Source organism: Sinohyriopsis cumingii, chromosome 1 (genome assembly GCF_028554795.1).
Source record: "Sinohyriopsis cumingii isolate HCF-2022 chromosome 1, ASM2855479v2, whole genome shotgun sequence".
NCBI classification, from domain to species: Eukaryota; Metazoa; Mollusca; class Bivalvia; order Unionida; family Unionidae; genus Sinohyriopsis; species Sinohyriopsis cumingii.
In genome coordinates, this window is record NC_142961.1 from 42,449,690 (window position 1) to 42,472,518 (window position 22,829).

Here is a 22,829-nt window from a genome sequence, read left to right on the forward strand (position 1 = left end):
GTCGTATATAACGGATATCTAATGAACACAAGTTGTCTCCGTTATTAATCGACAGCCTTGAAACCCTGTACATGTTAAAGTCGTCATTTTAAGAAGCACGCATCGCAAAATCTCTTTGATACCTGAATTTTCTCGCATGTACGAGTGCAGAATCTTTCGTAGATTTTGTGTTAAGTGTTTGTTTTGTATATGTAAGTTATTTCTTCCCTGAGGATGAGTTTGTTTAGCCTGAAACGTTTAGAGTCCGTTCTGAATTTGTGACGTGATCAAACTCTGTGTGTGTGTGTGTGTGAGAGAGAGAGAGAGAGAGAGAGAGAGAGAGAGAGCAAATCGCTCACTAGTCTCGGGTATTTTCTTTCAGCTTGACAATCACGTTTCCTGGATTCAGTTTTTAGCACACCTCATAGGTACTTGGGCAGAGTCGTTTCCCGATAGATTCTCGGGTCTAGATGTCAACGTCACTGTCATTTTGGGCTTCACGTGATAAATCCACATTGGCCTCGTTTTCTGCACCAAACGTGATCATTTTTGGAGTCGCATTGAAAGAGGGAAGGCAGCTTCCTGTTGAGTCTGCCACTGACAATGCATAGGCAAAGACCATTGTATGTCATGTAGCATTTTTGGTTTCTAGGTAATAGTTTATGCTATTTCGGCCTCTGCCAGAAACAAAATTAATAATGCAGACAAAAGCAACAACAAAATGCCAGTGAGAATAATGGCTGATCCCCCTGACCGACCGCAGACATGAATAATGTAAAAGTAATATAATTTTAAATCAAATGACCCTGACCCGTACTGACACGAACCGATGTCATCGTACGCAAACCAAGTGAAAATCTAAATTCGTGGTTAACTTCAGGTTTTCTTTATTGAAACGCCACCAACCTCAATACTATCCAGCTGTTTATGCGTGCGTGTATAAGATTATCGTTTCAGTGACTGTGCTTTACTTTAGACCAACAGGGCTGATTAGTAGCTAATACTGTCAATGTGCAGTATACCAATATATTCTGATGAAAATTGGGTGTATGGCAGTGAAACTGTCCCCCAAGCTATGTCTTTAAATTATGGCAATCTGATAGTGCATTTAATCTGAAACTTTAGGTAAACATTAACGATTTTATAGCAAAATGATTTACAATAGATACTAATTTTGTGTAATATTTCTAATTGAATACCATATTTTAATGAATCGGAAAATAAAAACACGTATTCAATACTAATAATGTCATGTAATGAAATAATAATTTCGAAATTCCTAATACGTTCCTAATAGTACTTTTCCCTTTTGGATTAGTACCTACAGCATAAAGAATCATTATGTTATATTTTTTTCTGAATAAAGAAGTGCAAGAAAAAATGGCATGTGATTTGCCCACATAATTATATGGAAATAGGAAAGTAGAATGAAGTATAGGGAAAAATATTCGGGTAATAATGAAGGGGTTTCACAAGGATTACGGATCGCCAGCAGACTCCATAGCGACTAAAAACCAAATGGAATGTTAGGACAAACAAAAACAAAAACAACAGCAATAACAACAACAATCCAATAAAAGTGCACGAGCTAGCAACGACAAAGATGAATAACGACAATTTATTCAACGATTCAAAATATTCAAGGTTGAGGACGCGAGTCAAGCGATTTCCTTATTAGCACGTTGTTGTAAGAAGCTTGGTTTGGTCTGTCTCAATTTTTGCATTTTGGCCACAAAAATTGAATCTGGAATGATGGAGAAGAAATTTTAAGAACGAGATTAACCTTGAAATCTATTACACAAGTTCTATCAAATTATAGTACATGTTCTGCGGCTCATTTAATGGCACGGCATGAAGGAATGCAGATAGTTCAGAAAAAAATACTTGCGTTGGATAAACAATCACCTGCCTGTGTGCGTATCTAAATTAATAAGTTGGAGAAGGTCTCGCAGTTTGGTTGCGTTCTCGAAATAGGGGAAGTTATCACCTTTTTACGACAAAAGGGAAGTTACTTCAGTAATATTTAGCCGATAAAAACAACGTTTTTTTCGGGAAATAAATGTGTTCTCGCGTGCCTTAATGTTCTTTATGCCAGTAGCCGTAAAGTTTGATTTCACTGTTCGAAAGATATTCAATTAATGAATGAAGTTCTCGAATAGAAAATGTTTAGTGTAGAAATAGAAAAGTCGAGAGCTGTTTTAAAAATATATATGTGGTTTCCTTCAGTTATTTGTTGCTTTCAGTAGAGACAATGCTATTTCGCTTTTGCGTGTATCGGCCAAGTAACTCCCAAAACATATATAAATTCATTCACATTTTATAAAAATAAACAAGCTATATATATATATATATATATATATATATATATATATATATATATATATATATATATATATATATCCTACAATTTTAATACTTTTAGCCACATTCAAAAGTGGAACCTTGACAAATAAATTGAAACTTCAGAGGCATCTAAATTTGACCTTCAAAAGTATTCAAGATGCTGTAACCTCTACAATTTTTCTTTCAGATGAGTAACAATTTATTTTGAACCTTATATTTATTCGATTGATGTTGCCAGAGACAAACGAAAACAAAAAACGAAATGAAACAATCATTAAACCCTGTCAGTATTTGAATTGAAAAGCGGTTATCACGGATTCACTTTTTTATTACATTATATAAATTTTGTCTTGTGATAACAAAGTCACGTATGGAGAAAGTTTAATTTCCATAAGAAGAAAAAAAACTCCTCGTAAACATTTGGAAGTCTTTGAGAAATAATTGACAGACAATTCCCTAGTGCTGCACGAACACTGAGTCAGGCATATAAAGGTTCTTTCCCTTTGACTCCCATTGGCTGTTTTTGTTTTGAGGTGGTGTTCTTTTTCTTCTTTTTCTAGAGAGCGAAAAATGTCTTTAAAAACAACGATGTGTCCGAATTTGAGGATGTCATAAAAAGGAAACTCCCACAGACCATAGAAGTTAAACGACAACAACAAGAATAGTTTAGTAGTTAGTCCACACTATTTGAATCACTCGTTGTCGAGGATGACACTCGTAGATGGTTATACTAGTTGCAACAACTTCTTACATCAAGTTCTCTTGTGGGTTTGTCATTTACTACATTTCTGGATATTTTTACAGTTGCTAATAACAGGTAACCAGCCGATAATGTTTTACTACAAGAAATGCACAAAGTACGTATCAAATTTCTATGAATGGCAAGAATTTGTCCTTACAGTCTCTTGGTCTCTCCGCTGACTATTTCCAATTTTTGGATGTAGACGCTGGGATGACGTATGTTCAGAATATTCCAACTCATGACGTCTAAGACACTGGAACTGTGGTGCCAGCTCAATGTAGCTCTGTTCACGGTGCCAAGATCATGGGTAGAGGTCAGGACAAACCCATACGTCTTTCCCGGGTCTATGTCCATGTAACTGAAGAAGAACATGGAATTCACTTACGATACCCTGCATTATTTTCCTTAGAAAAACATTTTAATATTACCATATATTGCAGCAAGAAATAATACAAGTTGATAGCACCTTTCCGTTACGAATCCCCCACATCGTTGCTACGAAATCATCTCGTCTCCTCTGGATGCAGGAATGGTCTTCGGTTAGATCTTTCTTTTCGGTTCGAGGGGTATGCTAAAGTTGTCCCTATTTTGTTGTCACCTACTCAATAACGGTCCGTAACATTTCCCCAGATTTGTATTTGTCAGTTTCTGCGCTTTTTACTATTGTGTATCTAATTCAATGACCACAATGAATGTTTGTTTGTTTGTTTGTTTGTTTTTCCCATTGCAGTTGTTCAATGTTTTAAAGGCTGAATTTAACAACTTTTGTCAACAGTTTAAACTCTGAAAGCTGCTTCATGTACATTGACAATTATTCCTAATATCACAATAGAGACAGAAAGATAGCATACTGAGATAAAAGAGGAAACGAAGGAAGGACAGGCCCCCCCCCCCAAAAAAAAGAGAACGTGAGGTTTACACACTCATTAGTAAGAACTTTTTCTCCTAGCTGTCCGTTTGACCCCATTAGGTTGACGATTAGTTTTCCTCTCTCAGACCTTGACCCCGACACACTGCCGAACGACAGTTTAATCTGGTAGTGGTATCCTGAAGAAGGAAAATAAACAATGGATAAACTTAACCAAGCATCCTAATTTTAATTCCCAAGTTCAGCATTCACTGAGACATTCCTAATTTGTTTTATCTTTTCCAGCTTTCCATAACATTAACATGGACTATGTAATGTTTTAAACTTCCACCAAAGGTAAATTTCGTGTAGTCTGTTAAATAAATTCCATGCATAGCTTAGAGATATTGATTGCTTAATTGGATGAAACTGAAGATCATCGTGTAAAGGGACTGTCAAGTTCGTATTCCATTGCGACGATACTACATTTCTAAGTTGTACAGTGCAAGGATTACTCGTGAATACAGCTTATCGGTATGCACAGAAGTGGAAATTGAAATACAACCATCTAGTAAAAGTACTTCGATGATATTCAACAGAAAAACAACAAAGCGTACTCATCAAATGGAATTGCTTTGGAACTACAGGATTTTCCTACAAGACAATGGGTGCCATATGCACAATTTTACATTTTCCCAGTCAAATTAATGATCGTGTAGCCTATTATTGTGATAAAGCTAAACGTGTTATAAACTCACTATGCTCAATTGGATCAAATACAAATGTAATGAGTCCTGTTCTTTTTGTCAAAGTCTGGGAAAGAGTAATATTTCCGACTGCTTTGCACGGTTCAGAACTCTGGTTCAATATGACATATTAGGGCCGAAACATTGGAAAAAATACAACGAACTTTCGCCAGGAGAATACAAGGTTTCCCTCTAAGATCGCCTATTGGATCTACTACAGCATATTTGGGAATGATTATAATGAAGCTCTCATAGATAAGCAAACACTTATATTTCTAAGACGCATTTGTACAATATCGGCAAACTTAAGGGCTAGAAAGATTTTCCTCTGGACTGTTGACAATTCGATTGATTTTTTACCCCAAAGATAGCCATATTTATTTTGTATATGATATATATGCTGTACACAGATATTATGATTTAGAAGACTGTCTCGGCGACTTTATTTTCACTGGAAGGTGATGGGAAACTTAACTGGGATATTCGAGAACAGAAAACATGAAATGAGTATCAGAAATACATCAGAGGAAATCAGTGATTTTAAACATTATTCCTACATTAAAAATGCACCATATTTGGAAACTCGATAATACTAACTCAATCGGAAAAATGGGTTATGCGACATTAGGCCTAATTCGTATTAGAGGAATGAAAGCTAGATCTGGACTGTGTCCCCTATGTGGGAAAACAAGTGATGAGCATATTGTATACATATCAATGAATTTTCCCTTAACCTTGGATGACAGAAAACATTTGATGGATAATCTATTTCATGCATGTCTGGAGAGATTTACTGTGATAAGTTAGATAACGATGTACTAATTATGCTACTTGGTGGTTTACATGATACTTCTGATTGACTGGAACTCGAACCACGGCTTAATAAGTACTGAATTGCCTTTTTTATGCCCATATGACTGTAGTGCATTGCAATAACTTAAATTGTCTCAAAATCTTTTTAAAATGGGGAGATGGGGAATACAAGAGTATCAAGCAGTCAATCTCTCAACTGCATATTTGGTACACACACACACACACACAGTCTTTTGTTTTCAAATACATGTACTCACTCACTTGTGCAGAATTACATTAATAAATGTAACCGACGACCAATTACTGCAAATGGTTCTTATATTGATCTATTGCGTGTTTCTATTGTTGGAAAGCCAGAGAGAGAGAGACAGACAGACAGACAGACAGACAGACAGATAGACAGACAGAACTTAAGCGTATGAAAATGTTTTACGCCATCATCACTCGTGACATGTAATTTGATTTCATTCAAAATTAAGTACATTCAGAAAAAAATTATTTTCTTCATTACAATTATCAAAAATTTCTTAAACTTGTACTCCATTACGAAAAATGTGTGCTTGTGTGTGCCAAAAGGAGAGAGAGAGAGAGAGTGAGAGAGAGTTCTTAAACTGGTGAAATGATCTGAACGATAGCGATTTCTATTATATAATTTGATTTCATTCCAAAAATACATTTACTTACAAAGAATTTATTGGGTAGATTCCTAACGATACGTTGTAACCAAGGGAATATCTGTATGAAATGTGGGCATACTTGCTATTCATTTACAACGGAATGAAAGCGTTTACCAGATTTTATCCACCACATGACCACGTGTATCATTCTGTCCAAAAGCATGAAAGAAATTCTTTATTGTCATTCTTACGGCAGAAAGGTTTGGAATCGCCTGTGTCCAGGAAGTATTTAACGTTGGTAGTTCCTGTAGGTGGCTTAACTCGGTCAGCATGGAAACCCATGTAGCCACATCCCCCATCTAAACATGGCATGCAGACTCCTCGCTGGGATAAAAATGTTTAAAGCACAAAATAATCGTGGGGAAGAAAACTAGTTGTGATAAACGTAGTTTATTTGATAGTTAGCATTATTAAAAATAACGTTGGGTTAGCGATTATGGTGGTTATTGTAGTTGTAGTATTAATATTAGTACCAGTGGTGGTAGTGCCAGTATTAATGAGAGGTGTAGGAAAATTTTTAAAAAATGGCATCGTTATTCTCGCCTCTCTTATACTTCATCTATGACTCATACTTTCCTGGGTGGCTTCTCGGGACCTTCATCTATGTTCTGGGTGCTTTTCCATGACTTTCGTCTATGTTCTGGGTGCCTTTTGTGGACTTTCATTTATCTTTAGATGCCTTTTTGGGAATTTCATCTATGTTTTGGAAGCCTTTTGGGACTTTTATCTATGTTCTGGGTGCTTTTCTATGACTTTCATATGGTTTTTTTGGGGGGTAGGGGGCTTTCAACAACATCTGTATTGTTATTAATGTAGTTTTCTTCACGTCGTTGTCGCCGGTGATGTGACAGTTTTCAAATAGGCTCAATGCGCCCTCCTGCATGTCGGGTCTAATGAAGGCAACCTTCTGACCCTGTAATGCGTCCCATGTCTATGCTCCAGCTGTGAAGTTCTTGGAGTGTTTTTTTTTTTTAAATTGATATAAAATAATTAAACTTGCAAGAATATTAATCCTCTCTGACTTTTTCTTTGTTTTATGTGTCTTTTGGGGAATATAACAACCTGATTTGCACTAGATAGCCAAGACTATGCTAAACATACATACATACATACATACATACATACATACATACATACATACATATATGTGTGTGTGATTTGGATTTTTAACTCAGCTTTAACAGTTTTTCAGTCATATCGCTACGATGTCTGCATGGTGACAGTTTATACTGATATCTAGTACTGGGGCATCATGCCGCAGACATGTAGCATCATGTCCCATTCAGTCCCATTATCTTGACAGCAGACCAACCAGTCCTAAAACTAAACTCTTAATTCTGAGCGCCAAGCGAGACAGCTGCTAATGCCATTTTGTTTTAAAAATCTTCGTTATGACTCGGCTGGGTTTGAACCCGTGACCTCCCGTATCCAGGCAGACGCTCTAACCACTTAAGCCACCGGAGCGGTACATACATACATGTATACCTGCATGCATCCGTGCGTGCGTGGATGCGTGCGTACGTTATCACTTATATGACTTACTTCTTGTCATTTCATAAACTTCTTCACGAAGCACCAATAAAATGGTTTACCTTGAAATCTTCATAGCTATTACATCTGTATCCTTCGAATGGGCATGCGCTGTTGATGGACTCGGTGAAATAGTCATAAGAACGAAGGTGATTGCAGGCCACGAACTGCTTCACACCTTTAAATTTATTGAAATATTACAGATTAAAAGAACTTTACGACATTGAATTGTAAATCAATTCATTTAATAGAAAATATCAAAACCAACAATAACCAAGGAAGGCAAACAGTGGTAACATATGTATAAAATTAAATATGAATCTAAATATGAATCTAAATTCTAATTCAAATTCTAATTCAAATCTAAATTCTAATTCAAATCTAAATTCTAATTCAAATCTAAACTCTACAATTAAAAATATTTAACAGAGGCTTTTGTTTCGCTAAACGAATGCAGCAATTGAAGCCACGTACAACTCAATCCCAACATGTATATATTTAGACGAAGAAACTACAAATTGATAGACAGACGGACAAATGAACAAACAAACAGACATAGGAGAAGGTTTACCATTGTAGACATCCCCTTCAATGCGTAGAGTAGTAATAGGGTCCTTGTCGCAGCCCGGCTGATTCATACCACTATTGGGGTAATAATCCACATGTCCAACTGGCTGAATCATGCCGTAACCTGTTAAATATAATTTACAGTCACCATCCATGATTCAACATCAATTGCATCGTAATTAAATTTGCTCGACAGATAGATATCAATATTAAGTTTGACTATAGTATTGCTCTCTAATGCGCCGTGGTAAAACAGGGTCATTTGTTTAGCTGCATAATAAAGTACACCTACAAAATGCGCTCGCTAACTATGGTCTGATCGTGAAACTTGCTAAAAGTGGCATAGTGCATACTGAGTGACCTACCCGGTCTCTGTGACGATTTGTGTACTTTACCGTACTGACTTTAGTCATAAACGCACTATGAAGCTGACTGTTTGTCCCACAGTAATACTACTGCTACTACTACTACTACTAGTAGTGTTAGTAGCAGTTCAAAAGCAACAGCCAATCTATATATGTACATTCAAACTCCTCTGTTATTTATATATATATATATATATATATATATATATATATATATATATATATATATATATATATATATATATATATATATGCGTAGACGGATCTGGGTCTAAGCAGTTCATTTGAAGTGGTAAGTAGAATAAACAACATAGATCCTGATCTGCCTGAGCATTATGCGCCGGTAGATCAAAGTCTATGGTTTTGGTAGTGGGACTGGATTTATAAGTGAATATATACAGTAGTTATCAAAACGTATACAAACAAAAAGGTCGCTTTACTGATTTAGCATTAAAAAGTATAAAAATATTTTCATAATTCAGGTTGACATATAAAATACACACGTTATTGTAAACTGTTTCATATCTATGATAGTTTATAAGCAAAAGGCTCTGCAGTATGGCAATGCTGCATTTGCTGTTGTGTTTTCTAGATTTCTTCCATTTGCGTGGATAACAAAAACCAAGGAGGTTTCATTACAATTGATTAAAATTATAAGAGAAAAGAAAGATAAAAAGACTGGCCATAATACTAGTAGTGATCCTTTTTTTTCTCATTTATCTCCAGATTATTTTAAACATAACTCAACGTGCCACTTGTTGTCAAAATGTATGCGATTTGCGTCAATTACTTCTTCATTAAATTTATTGATCACGTAGCATTCAATTTACCATAAATATTATTTTTTAAATATGTGCCGAGAAAACTTCTAGCAGATATGTATCAGTCTCAGTAAGTAAAACTGTAAGATGATTCTAAATCGTTTGGATTCTTCCTCACTCTTCGATATATCAAACGAAAGAACCTTTTAAACGACACCGGGGTTGACAGGAGTTGTTTCTCTCATATTCAAACAGAAGAAGATAAAAAAAACCTAATAATATGTAGGAAAGATAGCGGTGTTTCATACTTTGATAAAAACAACTCGTAAGTGTCATACCTAGCTTAATGAGACCTTCTCCGTCTGTATGGACGACGTCTACAAACTCAGCATCTGTGGGATCAAGACGCACAACCTTGTCAGTATATTGGAAGTATGGCTCTGCCGGGTCCATTCCTGACACGAAGAGTTAGTTAATGTTTATTCTGATAAAGTCAAATGATTATCATCACAAAATATAGAAAAGAAACTTTAATTTTCTGGACGCCAATAATCCAAACAAGGAATTAGCCTATAAACCGGAAAAATAGAACCATATTTATTGTACAGCACGTGTATCCGGAGAATATATTTGTTACCTGTTAGAGTTTTGGTGAAAGAGTCTGTTTTACTGTCAGTTTTGGAATGGAAAGATTTGGTAAAGTGATTTTAAAGCTTGATCTCATTGGCTAGTATTGAAGTGTGCAATTAAGCATAAGGGCCTTTCAAAACACTTCATTCTTTTGACCAGCGGAAAGCTGTGCTGCTAGAAACGGTCACGGGTTTCTTCGCTCATAGCAATGAAAATGAAGTGTTTGAAATATCTTTTAATGCTATAAACATATAGAAAGACCAATATGCAAGTTACGGATAGTGAATATATGAAATGCCTTATATATCCGATAAAGTATAAACATCAACTGTTGCAGATTTATTAATATATACACAATACAATTTCTGGTCTCGTTAGGAATAGTTCAAAATAAAGTGATCTGCCCAGTCGCTGTAGTTAGTTTTTGTTATGGAACGAGATTCTTGCCTAAGGACACAGCACCGCAGCCACGTGATATATTTGTGTTTTACCAAAAAAATCTTATAAACATAATTATATTATCAAATTATTATCAATACAGAGTTTTACTTATTAAATTCAATTTATACATTTCTTCAGTTTAAATGACACATCTTTCATTGTAATTTCTAACAAGTATTATTTTCTTACATGTTATAACTTTTTCTATTTAAGTGTATGCATCTTCTCTTCTGAAAATATTTTGTATCTGTTTTAAACTTTCGTTCTGCAAGGGGACACAACCTGTGAGTCTAAATAGTTCTAACGGCAGCCATGTTTAATGGCAGAACCACATTCAGACACTGTCACTTCCTGTCCAATTAAATCAAAATCTGTTAAGTGGTGTTTTAGATGAAGTTGTTAAAGGTTTACTTTTTAGTAGCCAGACCATATTTAAAAGCAGCTTTGCATCATATGCACCGATATATGCCTACAAGTCCTTCGTGGCAGAATGTTGTCTCTAAACTTTAGTCAAACTATGTTCAGTAGTTGTTTGTTTTTTATTTAAACTTAAATCGTTTAAAGAAGTTTTCATTCCTTAATGGCTGCCACACCTGATGGCGAATTTTGTAAATATTTGTATACATTGGAAATTCATTTTAACAAGAAAGCTTTTCTTCCATTTGCCAATGATTCTTGAACAATTTCTGAGAAGATCTTTAAAATTGACTCTATTTTTAATAAGGGCAGAAAACTAGGGCATTGGTTGTAAATATTTGAAAGGCCTTTATGCCAACATACATTGTGTCAAATGTGGTCAAATTCTATTCAGCAGAGTTTGAGGGGGAAAATCGTTTTTTGATATTCTATTTTTTGTAGTAATGGCGGCCATATTTGTTGAGAGATTTGCAGTTAGACAGCATAGAAATAAAATTGAAATGGATATTTTTTTAAATTTTGGTCAATCTAGGTTAGTGGTTTCTTGGAAGAATTCATTTAAAGCATTTTCTGTTTTTAATAATGGTGCCTACATTTGATAGTTGATTGATTCCATTTTATTAAATGTAAAAGATCTTCGAGCCAGAATGATTTCTGTCTAATTTTATCAAATTCTACTTGGCGGTATTTGATAAGAAGTTGTAAACAGCATTGCAAACGGACGACGTACGACGGCGCACGACGGATGAAGGACCGTACCATAAGCTCACTTGATCTTAAAGCTAAATACGTTCATTAAAATACTCCTAATTTGTTAAAAACCTGTGATGCGACCAAGGTTAAGTAGCCTCTCTCCAGCGTATCCACTGATATGGGCGCCAAGACTGTGTCCAATAATATGGAAGTCCACGGGATTAGCACCAACTTGCTCCTACAAAGCATACAAAATCTTATAATTGTTCCGTAAGTTAACGTAGAGCGATTTGTATAGAAGCATTTTATTATCATGAGCGTGGAAGCTATGAAATATTTCCTAATATTTACTCAATGAAACGTAATTTTTTTTCGTTATATATATATATATATATATATATATATATATATATATATATATATATATATATATATATATAAAGCAAATGCTTTGTTTTCTTACATGCTGTGCCAATGCGATTAACGACGCATTACTACAGTGATAAAAAGTTCATAATTTTGCAATAATTTAATCACTTTTCCACACACAACAAAAACTGTTCAAATAATACTTTAATTTGGGTTGTTGTTTTTTTTTGGGGGGGGGGTCAAATTAATGACTGTTTTCAAATGAAAATGATATTGTTATTTTCCTTTTGGAGTCTGAGTGAATATTGTTGAGGTGGGAGTTTTGGGCTTGAGTGAACGTTGTTGAGGTTGGGGTATACTGTAGAAACAATATCGAGCAGTCGTAATCGACCGATTTAAAGCGTAACATCTTCAAACAAAATTATTTTAATGATTGTCAGTTTCCCTGTAAGGATTTTGGTTCTTTGATTTGCATTTTTCTGCATTCAAACGTGAACAATGTTGCCTTTGCAACGTTGCAGTTATATTCAGTGGCGTCACTATGGGGTGCGGGGGGTTCGGACCGCACCAGGTGACACCATCCGAGGGGGTGACACCAAAATGACTTTCTATAAAATTTTTGAATTTTTGTGCAGGAAGGAGGTCGATGGGGTGACACCATGAGTTACCGCACTGGGCGACACCAACAATAGTGACGCCACTGGTTATATTCGATTACAGATACTGTACCCAAACTTCGAGTGTCATTTAATTTCGGTTTCTAATTAACACTCACCTATCCATTTATCGTCTTAAAGCATAATTATGAACGTAGCGTGAGATAAAATGGCTAATTCAAACAATTGTATTCAAACATAAGTCACGCCAGTAGAGATATCGTAACGCTTATCGCGAAATTTGTCGTTTTCCAGGTAGGCAACTGTTTACACATCTGTGTGCTTCAACTTTTGACATGAATGGTTTTTAAACTAAATTTGATTGGCACACTGGGCACTGGAGAATGCATTATGTCCCAAATTGAACCTTGCATAAGGAAAGTTTTAAAAATGGCTGGTTCATCTTCAGATGACGGTTTTCTTCGGCAGATACCGGCTGACGATAATTATGGTGACAATGATTTTTAAATTTATGAAGTATAGGAAATTATTGCTCCTGGGAAAATGTTAATGGATATACCATCGAGTGAATGTGGGCCCGAAAATGCTGTTAAATACGAGTCAGATGTACATGCTGAATAGACAAAAATAGACCGCATGACGGTAAACCCCTCTTTCAGCGTTATTTCGAAATTAAACGTAGAAGAGGCAGAATACCACACCTAATTAAAATACAGACAATTTAAAAGAAGAGTCCAATTGTGACTTCTTTGCTCAAAGAATTTAGCTCTGCGGCATCTTGTGCTAAAGAAGGTATATAGCCCTATCATGATTAAGATAAAACGAATAAACGAGAATCTGAAAATGAAAATGGAAATAACTAGTAGAGATAATTATTTGATGAAACTACCTCAGTCTGATGAAACAGATTACGACAATGATGGACTTAAAACCCAATATAGCATTATGAAACAGATAAGAAATCTGGCAGAGTAGTCAGTAAAGCATTGATTCAAGAAAGTGAAACTTTGGCAGAGCACGTGTTAGTGAAAATCTTATTTTGGAGCAGAAGTTTCCAAAAGATGATAAATATAGCCGTGGAACATTGTACATAAAACCATATATAATAGTTTCCAAACTTCTTCAAGCTGGCTAAGCTAGCTATGTACATGACATGACCCTTCCGTGAAAAGGGGTTCTCAGCACAGAACAATATTTATACACAGATGAAGAACAGATTAAGCTCAGAAAAAGGACCACAGATTAATGCTTATACAACTAGGAGTGCCATCTTTTAAATATTTTGATGGGCAGAACCATTACCAAGGTCAAAAGTATATTGTAATTTTAAAGCGTTGATTCCGTCTGTAGCAATATCGTGTGTGTGTGTGTGTGTGTGTGTGTGTGTGTGAAGCTCATGGCACACAGAAATCCTGCTGATATCAGTTTAAAGCTTTCAAAGTTGATGCGAGCATTTCATTACGTTGTTCCAATATTGACATCCGACTCTGGTGTGAAATTGTTGAAGTTTACACGGTGCTGATGTTAGATCCGTTGGTGCAAATAATGACCAGATTTGAAAAACAAACATTTAAACTGACTCACTTTTAATGTAGTTATAAGTTTCGCTGTTTCCGCCCCAACTACTCTAGTGTTAGCCGTGGCCTGGGTATAAGGTAGTCCCGATCCCTTTCCCCAGTCGATCAAAATCACGTTAAAGTCTCCCGCCTTTAATAGCTCGTTCTTCATCGTCTGCAAAAAAAATAAACCAATCTACACATCCTGCTTTATTTTTAATAATAATAATAATAATAATAATAATAATAATAATAATAATAATATTTTCTGCAATTAGTTTTTGTGAAATTTTATGCATATAAGAATCCTGAACTAAAATAAACTCAATTCTTAAAAAATAAAAAGAAAAGAAACTTACGAAAGAAGATTACATTTGCAACAGAAACTTAACAGAGAAACTTTTTAATTAATTTGCCAACTCATATTCCCAAAAGCCAAACTTCGATGCAAAATGTAACGAGAGAATGCGCGTGGGTTGTATTAGGTTGCCAAGCCCATTTCTGACTACTTGATCCGGAATTTAGCAGGTTCTTTTGAAAGAGTTCGAAAGAAGTGTGTGCGTTTGACCCGGTAAACCTATTGCCAAATTTTGGCATGAACGTCTACATCAGAAAGCTAAAATTTGTTGTTAGGTAATACGTATTTTTCTCACAACTTTCTCTGAATTTAGTTTTTCTTACTTAATTGAGCAGATAAATCCCTAACTGAAACAGCACTACTCCCGAAAATCTACAGATCCCGCAAAAGTTTTGAACACAGGCTATAAATGGTCAGGTGATCATGTCAAACTGGATATCATTTATAATAAGAGCTGTTGAAAAAACTCCTGCAAATCGACAATTTTTGCTTCCAATAGAACTGTATTTCAATTTAAAGACAGAACTTAAACCAAGCATCCAAAAGTTAAAAGCAGGCTATTGTATAATTATGCCAATCAGTAGAAACGATTTAACGGATTATATCCAGGTTTACACGATCACGGCACCAGTCTTTGTCTGGGCTTTAAATCTCGTCGGTAAACGTCGAATTTGACAAGAGTGTTGTTTCGTTGTGAGATTTAACTGCTATAAATGTAAACACAACGTTGGTCTTGAAAGAAGTTCTGAGAAAAATTTCTCATCCATCAGTAACTTTCTGTTGCATATGTGAGGGGATAGTGTAAACTTTGTAAGTTAAGGTTCTTTTCTCCGTAATGTCTATTTAAACAAATTTTAAAAGATTTTAAATATTGTTGAAACCAACCTTCATCCAGTCTACGAGTCCGTTTTCGATAAACCCGTGGACCACCATTTTTGTTGGATTGCTGGAATTAAAGTGGGAGTTCCTGATGCTATTGTAATCATTGGCTCTCAACATCTGAAAGTTCGTGTCACCCAAGTTATGCCGCGTAAACAACCGAAACTTGGTGTCGATTATGTTCGGGGAGGCCGGGAGGAAGTTTATCGGTCGCTGTAAACTGAAGAATGGAGCATTCGTGCCGAAACAGCCCAGGTCTCCGTAGCAGACACTGGATCCTAGTGTTATGAAAAGAGATCAAGTAAGTTTATTTTAAGAGATAATACTTAGTCGGGGATGCGGCATCTTCACTGGCCATTGTTCCGCTATGTTAACCTTATCTACAGCTTGGCGGATCGTGCAGATATATATGTGCTTCAGGTCTGTGAATTTCACTGGATGCGGCGGAAAGTCAACACATCCAATCAAATTAATTTGTTTATTTTTTAACACTGTTCCTGCATGATCGAGACAGGGGGAGCACATTACTTGAATGGACTCATAAATAAGCACTTTTTTAATGCCGGTCCGTGTTTGTACAAATACCTGCCACTCAAATACACCTGTGATGACTTATGTCTGGTACGTAGTCATTCGTTCGATGTTAAACTTACAAAGTATCCTTTTGAAGTCAACTGCCTCCACTATTTTCGGCCGATATATAATGCACCACTGTTACACTCTATTGATTAGTTGGCATTACATACTAAAGGAGGCAACTCGTGAAATCCAATAGATGTCGCAATGACGAAGCACTAAAATATCTGCTCTATCCGCCCAGGTGTAGATAGGGTTAACATATCGGAATCTTGGCTAGCGAAGATGGTGTTGCGAAAAATCATGACTAAAGAAATCGACAATATGTCATGACAAACATAAAATAAATGACATGATGGAAATCGCAAAGTTTTAGGTAAGTTCTAAAAAAAAATATTGTTGGACAGTATAAACGGAGGTAGGGGAGACGGTGTAAAACATAAATAAAACTATTATAAAAACAAGAAAAAAAAATTTTTTTTGGCCAAGATATGTATGAATGTATCTTCGCCTTATTGTTTTAGCTCAAACGGCTACATTTTGGTCAACCAACTCAATTCGCTGACCAAGACGTCTCCATTTCAATAGAAACTATTGTCAGTTTCTGAGGTATGTTTCAGATTGTAATAACGTCGGGCTGAGGAAAGTAACAAGCTGTGTCAAAACTCGTGTAGTTTACAGTGGTACAGAATATGTATAACTGTAGCAACAAAGTATTTCAAACACCCATGCAAACACGATGCATCCATGAAACTCAACGAGCCAGAGATTATCAGGCCCTGATTGTGCTGAATTTCCGATCTGTTCCATTCGGATAGAGACTTTACAGTCATTTATATTGTTTTGCTTATAATAATTCAGGGAATATTGTGATATTAGTCACAGGGAGAAATGAGCAAAAGAATTTAAAAAAATAACACCCTGACTTGAAAAGTCTACACCTGGAACCTGAATATTCGAATCATAAAAATGTGGTCGAGAAATTCGTTCTATTTGAGACAATCTTCAAACTTGCTTCAGAGATAAAACGAGACATCGTTTCATAGAATATCAAAACATTATGAGCGTATTTTAACCATAATTTCGCCAAAATGTTCTTTGAAGAACGCATTCTAGCAAAACACAAACGAAGCAGTGTGACGATTTTTTAAAGCTTCAGTTTTGAGAAGAAACAAAATCTTATCCATTTTGTTCAACTCGGAAATGGCGCTTAGACTATGACTTTAATAATAAAAATCGACAAGCTTGGTGTTGGTTGTTTAATCGTCTCGTCCCCTTGAATAAAATATGATTTTTAGAAAGGAAAATCCCAAAAGAAGACGGCTTTTGTGAAAGTGAAAATATGTAGGAAGGATGGGTAACTTGTGTTGACAACAAACACTCAACTGTGAATGTGCCATTCTTGCACAAATGAAGTTGGGTTTCTGCTGTATGTGTGTGTGCGTGTTTCTTTCCGAATACGATACCATATGGAGCGTATTGTTTTTCTTCTGTCCCGAACCCATTTCAGAGTAACAGCAATCAATTTATTTTATTTAAAGCCAAGACATTGTACACAGTTTATCATGGTAAAGAGTAGATGATCTAATTGACATTTCAGACCATTATAGCATTTATGCTTTTCTTTTTTAATGCGCATTTTTGAAAATTTTGGATTTTCTTGATAATAATCTTTATATAAAAATTAAGTGAAGACCGCTTTAGTAGGAAATATTAGGTGGTCATTTTGTGTTTACATCAAGATGACCCTGTTAGATTTCTGCGTTTATTACAGCAAATTTCAGTCTGATTACAAGTTTGTGAACTTTTGTGGACTCTTTGGTCCAAAATAATGGTTGTATAATACAAGACAACATGACTTTGAGAAGAAAACATTTTATATGCATATTTTTGTTCAAATATAGGTATGATTAGATGTTCCATTATTATATAGTTTTTAAACATTCTTAACTGTTTTGATTATTTTTAAAGAAACAAATTAGCAAGGTATGCAAATTACATTCTGGCATGCATGTTTGGACGCAGACATACATAACCTGATTAGATTTTCATACCATTATAGCAACTGTTCAATTTTTTCAATTTTTTTAACTTCAGCTTGTTCGATCTGACGTGTAATAGGTACTTTTCAAGCACAAATGAATTTGTTTAAAAATCAACACTGATACATCTAGGGATAGTTTAACATTCATTAGAGATAAGAGAAAGAAACGTGCGAGCGTGTCTTAAGAGTGCTTACTTACGTTTTTGAACAGAAGCTTCCCTTTCGTTTCTAACGGCCTTACCAGAAACCAGGCCTACTATGGCCAAAAATATAATTAGCTTTCCATCCATGCTGATGACAGCCACCATTTGGCGAAACAACACTTGGCACACAGGTTGGGACGTACGATAAGACGAAGCGTCCTGACCGATTAGAGATAATCATAGTTTGGGACCTTCTGGAACTTGAAATATATCGCCTTCTATTACTTTCATTTCTGATTATGTATATGGTAATAGATAAGGAGACATATATGCAAGAGTCTATCCCAGTACATGCCACAGCGATATGGAGTTATTTACTGTGGTCTCGATCATTTCTATTTATAACGAAACTGTTCTTATTTATGCCTACTTTTGACTTGGAAAGGTTAAGGATCTGCACTCCGTGCACGTTTCATGTGAGTTCACTTTTACTGAGAATGCCTATTAATTATAATGGTTCGCTCGAGGGAACATTAAAGACATATTTGGAATGTATGGAGACATAATTAAATATGTAAATAAACTGGTCATGTGTAATGACAATAACAGACCATTGTGGTACCCAATAGTGACATCCTTTAAGAAATTATATAAAAATAAAACTATTCTAATGGTGGCCATTTAGTTTCATATAACCATATGATGAAAACGGTTCAGTATTGGAACAAGTTATACATCCATAGATTTTAACTGTACTGCAAACGATATTCCTATTTGTGGTATTTTCATATAAAAAGCTATACATGCCGATGTCATATCGCATATGACAAGACAATAATAAATGATGATTAAACAAGAGGCTGGAATCAATAAGAAAATCAAGTGTTAAAAAATTATGGTACCACAGACTACATAGGCCAGCATCTTGTCATATTAAGAATCAATGTTATTAAACCATGATCACTTTAATCCTGAAATCGTCAACCTCCTTTGTCTCATCAAGAACATACCTGTTAAATGTCGTGAATAAAACTCTTTGTGGTGCAAACATATCAGATGGCAGTGACCGTTATATTCGACCTTTACATGCTAAAGTAATCAGTAAGCTTCTTTGTGTCAAAGCGAACATATCTATATGATTTTGTGGTATTGTTCAGCACAACTCAAGTTATTGCATGAACAATCTTTCTTTCTAAGACCACGATGACCTTAACCTTCGACCTCGACACGCAAATCAACAGGATTCTTGATCCTTTATAGGCCAAGCGTTATTACAGAAAACAGTTTCTGCTATATAAGATCACTGTAACCAACAACTTACAACCCCACAAAATCAATTGAATGCTCTCTTCCAAATGGCAACTCGCCCATAACGTTTGATTAAATTATTATGTGAAGCCGAGATACTATCAAAACAGAGGCATGTGAGGTCTAATTCAAGTTGTTGCACAGAAACCATTCTACTCGCTCTACCAAAGCGACCTGACCTTCGTCACCAAAATCAATAAGGTTCTTAGCCTCTTCCAAGGAGACCGACGTCCTAAGTTTGGTGGCGGTATGTGGGATAGAACTTAAGTGACTGCACGGAAAGTAAATTGTTCAGTAACGCACGGATACGATCACAACATTTTATGAATTGCACGTATATAGAACAAGAGGTCCAAGTGAGTCTGATATCGCTCTCTTGGTTTACATAACGTAATAGCTATTTTACTAAGCAAGCTTCGCAAGAATTGTAAGAGCGAAACCCTATGTAAACTACCTCCTGATCTTTATATCATCTCATTTTAAAAACCTATTTTCCCTAGTGTCTGATACAACTATTTCAAATATAGACATTATTAATATTATGTATAGCTTTTTCTCACCATCAAACTTTTCCAAGCTCTTGAGGATATAAATCTGTTAACCAAGCGTTATCAAAATCGGATTAAAAGCAGTCTCCAGAAAAGGCAAAGGCTATGAATATTTTGGTAACGAACTGCAAAATCAAATTTAGGAAGAGAAAGCCTCCCAAGAAAACGTAAACATGTAGCACACAAGATAAGAAGTAAAGATGGTACATACAAAATAAAAGATAGACAAAAGCATAAGTAGAGGATCAAAGGTTATTATATAAAACGCATTTCCCCAAAAAGTCCATAATTGTATCAGGTAGTACATTCTCATATAGGCTCTCAGTGTGCAATTTAATACATTGGCAGGGTATACATCGTGGTCTAGATCGAGATCAGCATAATACCACCCTATCTAGCGATTTGTTTTCTAGTAGGGATGAGTCTCCAAAGATAATTTTTTTTTTGTTTCGCAGCTTGTTTGTGGAGTTGTTATTGTACATATTTTGCCAAGTATGTTCAACATGCAGATTTATGTAATATTTGAAATCACAATATGCTATCTTCCATTTGTAAGCGTGCTTCTGCATTTTATCCTCCATTCATTACCCTTATTACCCATGTTAAAATGCAGCCAACAGCACTAAAAAACGCTTTTCTTGACTAAATGAGCAAATAATGTTTCTGTAAGATTTGAGGCATCAACGTATTGTCAAATTTATGATCTGCAATGCTTTCATTGTGCAGTGGGAATTCAAAAAAAAAATGATGAAATTATGTGTTTGTTTGTTATTAAAAGATTTAAACATGGATTGACTTCTCCAATAAAATTGGCTACTTCATGAGGTACCATGGAGTGTTTCAACTACAGCTGCAATCTTATTTCCAGCTTTCAACTCGTCTGTATACACTGACATAAGGCTGCTCTTATTTCACTGAATTCTTTGAAAACAAACGAGCACTGGTTGAAGAATTTTTGCTCCAATACGGATGTTATTACAATTTTTAACGTGCAAGACTGATTTTTTTCTCCTTCTACACATGGGCAGATTCGTATGCCAAAAGGGGAACATAATTTGCTTTCGATGTGAACAATGGTACTATATACTACAAGAGAAAGTTCAAATACCCGACTGTGTATAGGATCAAGCATCCGCATGATTTACAAGCTAATCTGTACCCAAATGAGCCATAGTCGATCTTTCTAAAGTCATGCAGAGCCGGACTAAGGCCCTATGGACCTCTTTAATAAAACGATTGACACTGACACGATTCTGCCTCCTTTAAGTAACATGATGTTTGTGGGTTAAATGCACAGTGCATATTGGGGAAAATTACCCTGAAGTCATGTATAATCGGAAGTACTTTACGCCTGTTCACAAGTCATTGTTTGCCACGACTCGTATTAAAATTCTGGGAATGTCGTCCCAGCGGTACCTAATATGCAGAAGGAGAGTTATTTTATGGTAAAATAAAAGTCCCAAATGTGGTCCGCTCAACAAGAGATAAGACAGCCGTCAAGATAGAGTTTTGGGTCATCATGGATTCTATGCAATCGGTAGACGTTTGCGATTTTGAAAATGAAAATCTATTTTCTTCTGACCATTTCTGGGTTCAGTTTGAGCGAATTTTTAATCTAAATTCAATCTCCAAAGCGGTATCAATCTCACCCAATCAGATACAAGATTATCTCAATAAATATGTAAATATCACAAACTTCATGATTTGAGACTACTTAATAAAAACAAACTTAAACCCTAATCTGAAATACAGTTGCTAGTATTCAAAAGTTAAGCCTCTAAGATTTAAAAAAAAATATCGAATATTTACCATGTTTGATTAAACTTTTGTCAAAAGTACCGTCTCTAGAGCGGAAAACATCTTCACTAGCCAAGCCGATATGTTAGCGTATCAACACCTTGGCGGATCGATCAAACATTTCAATGCTTCGTACATCCACTGGATTTCAAGAGTTGCCTCCCTTAGTATGTAATGCCGACTAAACGATAGAATAAAAGCGGTGCTCTGTACATCGGCCGAAAATGGTGAAGGCAATTGACTTCAAAAATATACTCTGTAAGTTTAACATTGAAAGTATGACTATATACCAGCGAGAAAAGATTACTGGCGCATTTGAAGGAAAGGATGATTTTTGCAAACACGGACCGGCAATGGAATTATAGGTTACTGCATTTGTATGGGAAAATATGAACGAGTTTTTCGGATGGAAATACTGCATGACCTTGGGAGTGAAGTATATCCATCTGACAAAACGAGATCATATTTTCACATACAAATGCAGTAACCTTTTTATTATATGCTCATTTTCTTATTTTACCTAAGGCTTAATTATATAAACAAAAATACACTACAAGAAACAAAGTAACTGAATGTATGCCGTATTCAAAACGAAATACACAAGCGCAAATTCATCATTACACAACAACATTATTAATGCATACATAACTCCGCCCAGATAAATTTGAATTTAGTCGCGTGCTAGACATAACTTTCGAAAGAAAATGGAGTTTTGGTCTACTTAGAATTTAAATTTGGAATCATATTGTGAATGAATGCGCACTGCAACAACATTGATTTGGAATGAGTATATTTTTGTATTTGTCGCTTCTAAGAAATTTTGTTTGTGCACTGGTTTCATCTATACCAATTCTACATGAAGTACATCGGACTTCGGAGGCGACGGAGCATCGTGTTGACATCAGCAAGCGTGTTTCTGTTCTGTCACTGAATGTTAAAATCATAATGTGGGGGAAAATATGAAGTCTTTCAATTGCAATTCTCAAAAGGACGCAATTGAATATAATGTTTATTTCATTTTGAGTGCAGTAAGGAGGATGTGCTTGCACTTGGAATATAGTCAAAATTACAATACAATTTCGA

The 22,829-nt window shown here is 35.5% G+C and overlaps 1 protein-coding gene across 1 annotated transcript; it reads right to left on the reverse strand.

Annotated features, from left to right (window-relative positions):
- Window positions 1-1,582: 1,582 nt before the first annotated feature.
- LOC149806780 (pancreatic triacylglycerol lipase-like) lies at window positions 1,583-18,355 on the reverse strand. Its single transcript, XM_089957481.1, has 11 exons — window positions 18,150-18,355; window positions 15,337-15,608; window positions 14,122-14,268; window positions 11,681-11,789; window positions 9,709-9,825; window positions 8,249-8,368; window positions 7,740-7,855; window positions 6,339-6,471; window positions 3,988-4,111; window positions 3,222-3,422; window positions 1,583-1,723 (listed from the first exon to the last, which is right to left on the reverse strand). Exons 1-11 carry the CDS (start codon window positions 18,256-18,258, stop codon window positions 1,654-1,656), a joined length of 1,518 nt encoding a protein of 505 aa, XP_089813607.1. The 5' UTR covers window positions 18,259-18,355; the 3' UTR covers window positions 1,583-1,653.
- Window positions 18,356-22,829: the final 4,474 nt, after the last annotated feature.

Excerpts from the sequence above, each read along its gene's own strand:
- LOC149806780 (XM_089957481.1), bottom strand. The coding sequence starts at position 18,258 with ATGGTGGCTGTCATCAGCATGGATGGAAAGCTAATTATATTTTTGGCC. Across the intron at positions 11,790-14,121 it reads AACTTATAACTACATTAAAA|GAGCAAGTTGGTGCTAATCC; the intron begins GTGAGTCAGTTT and ends TATGCTTTGTAG. Across the intron at positions 6,472-7,739 it reads ATAGCTATGAAGATTTCAAG|CGAGGAGTCTGCATGCCATG; the intron begins GTAAACCATTTT and ends TTTTTATCCCAG.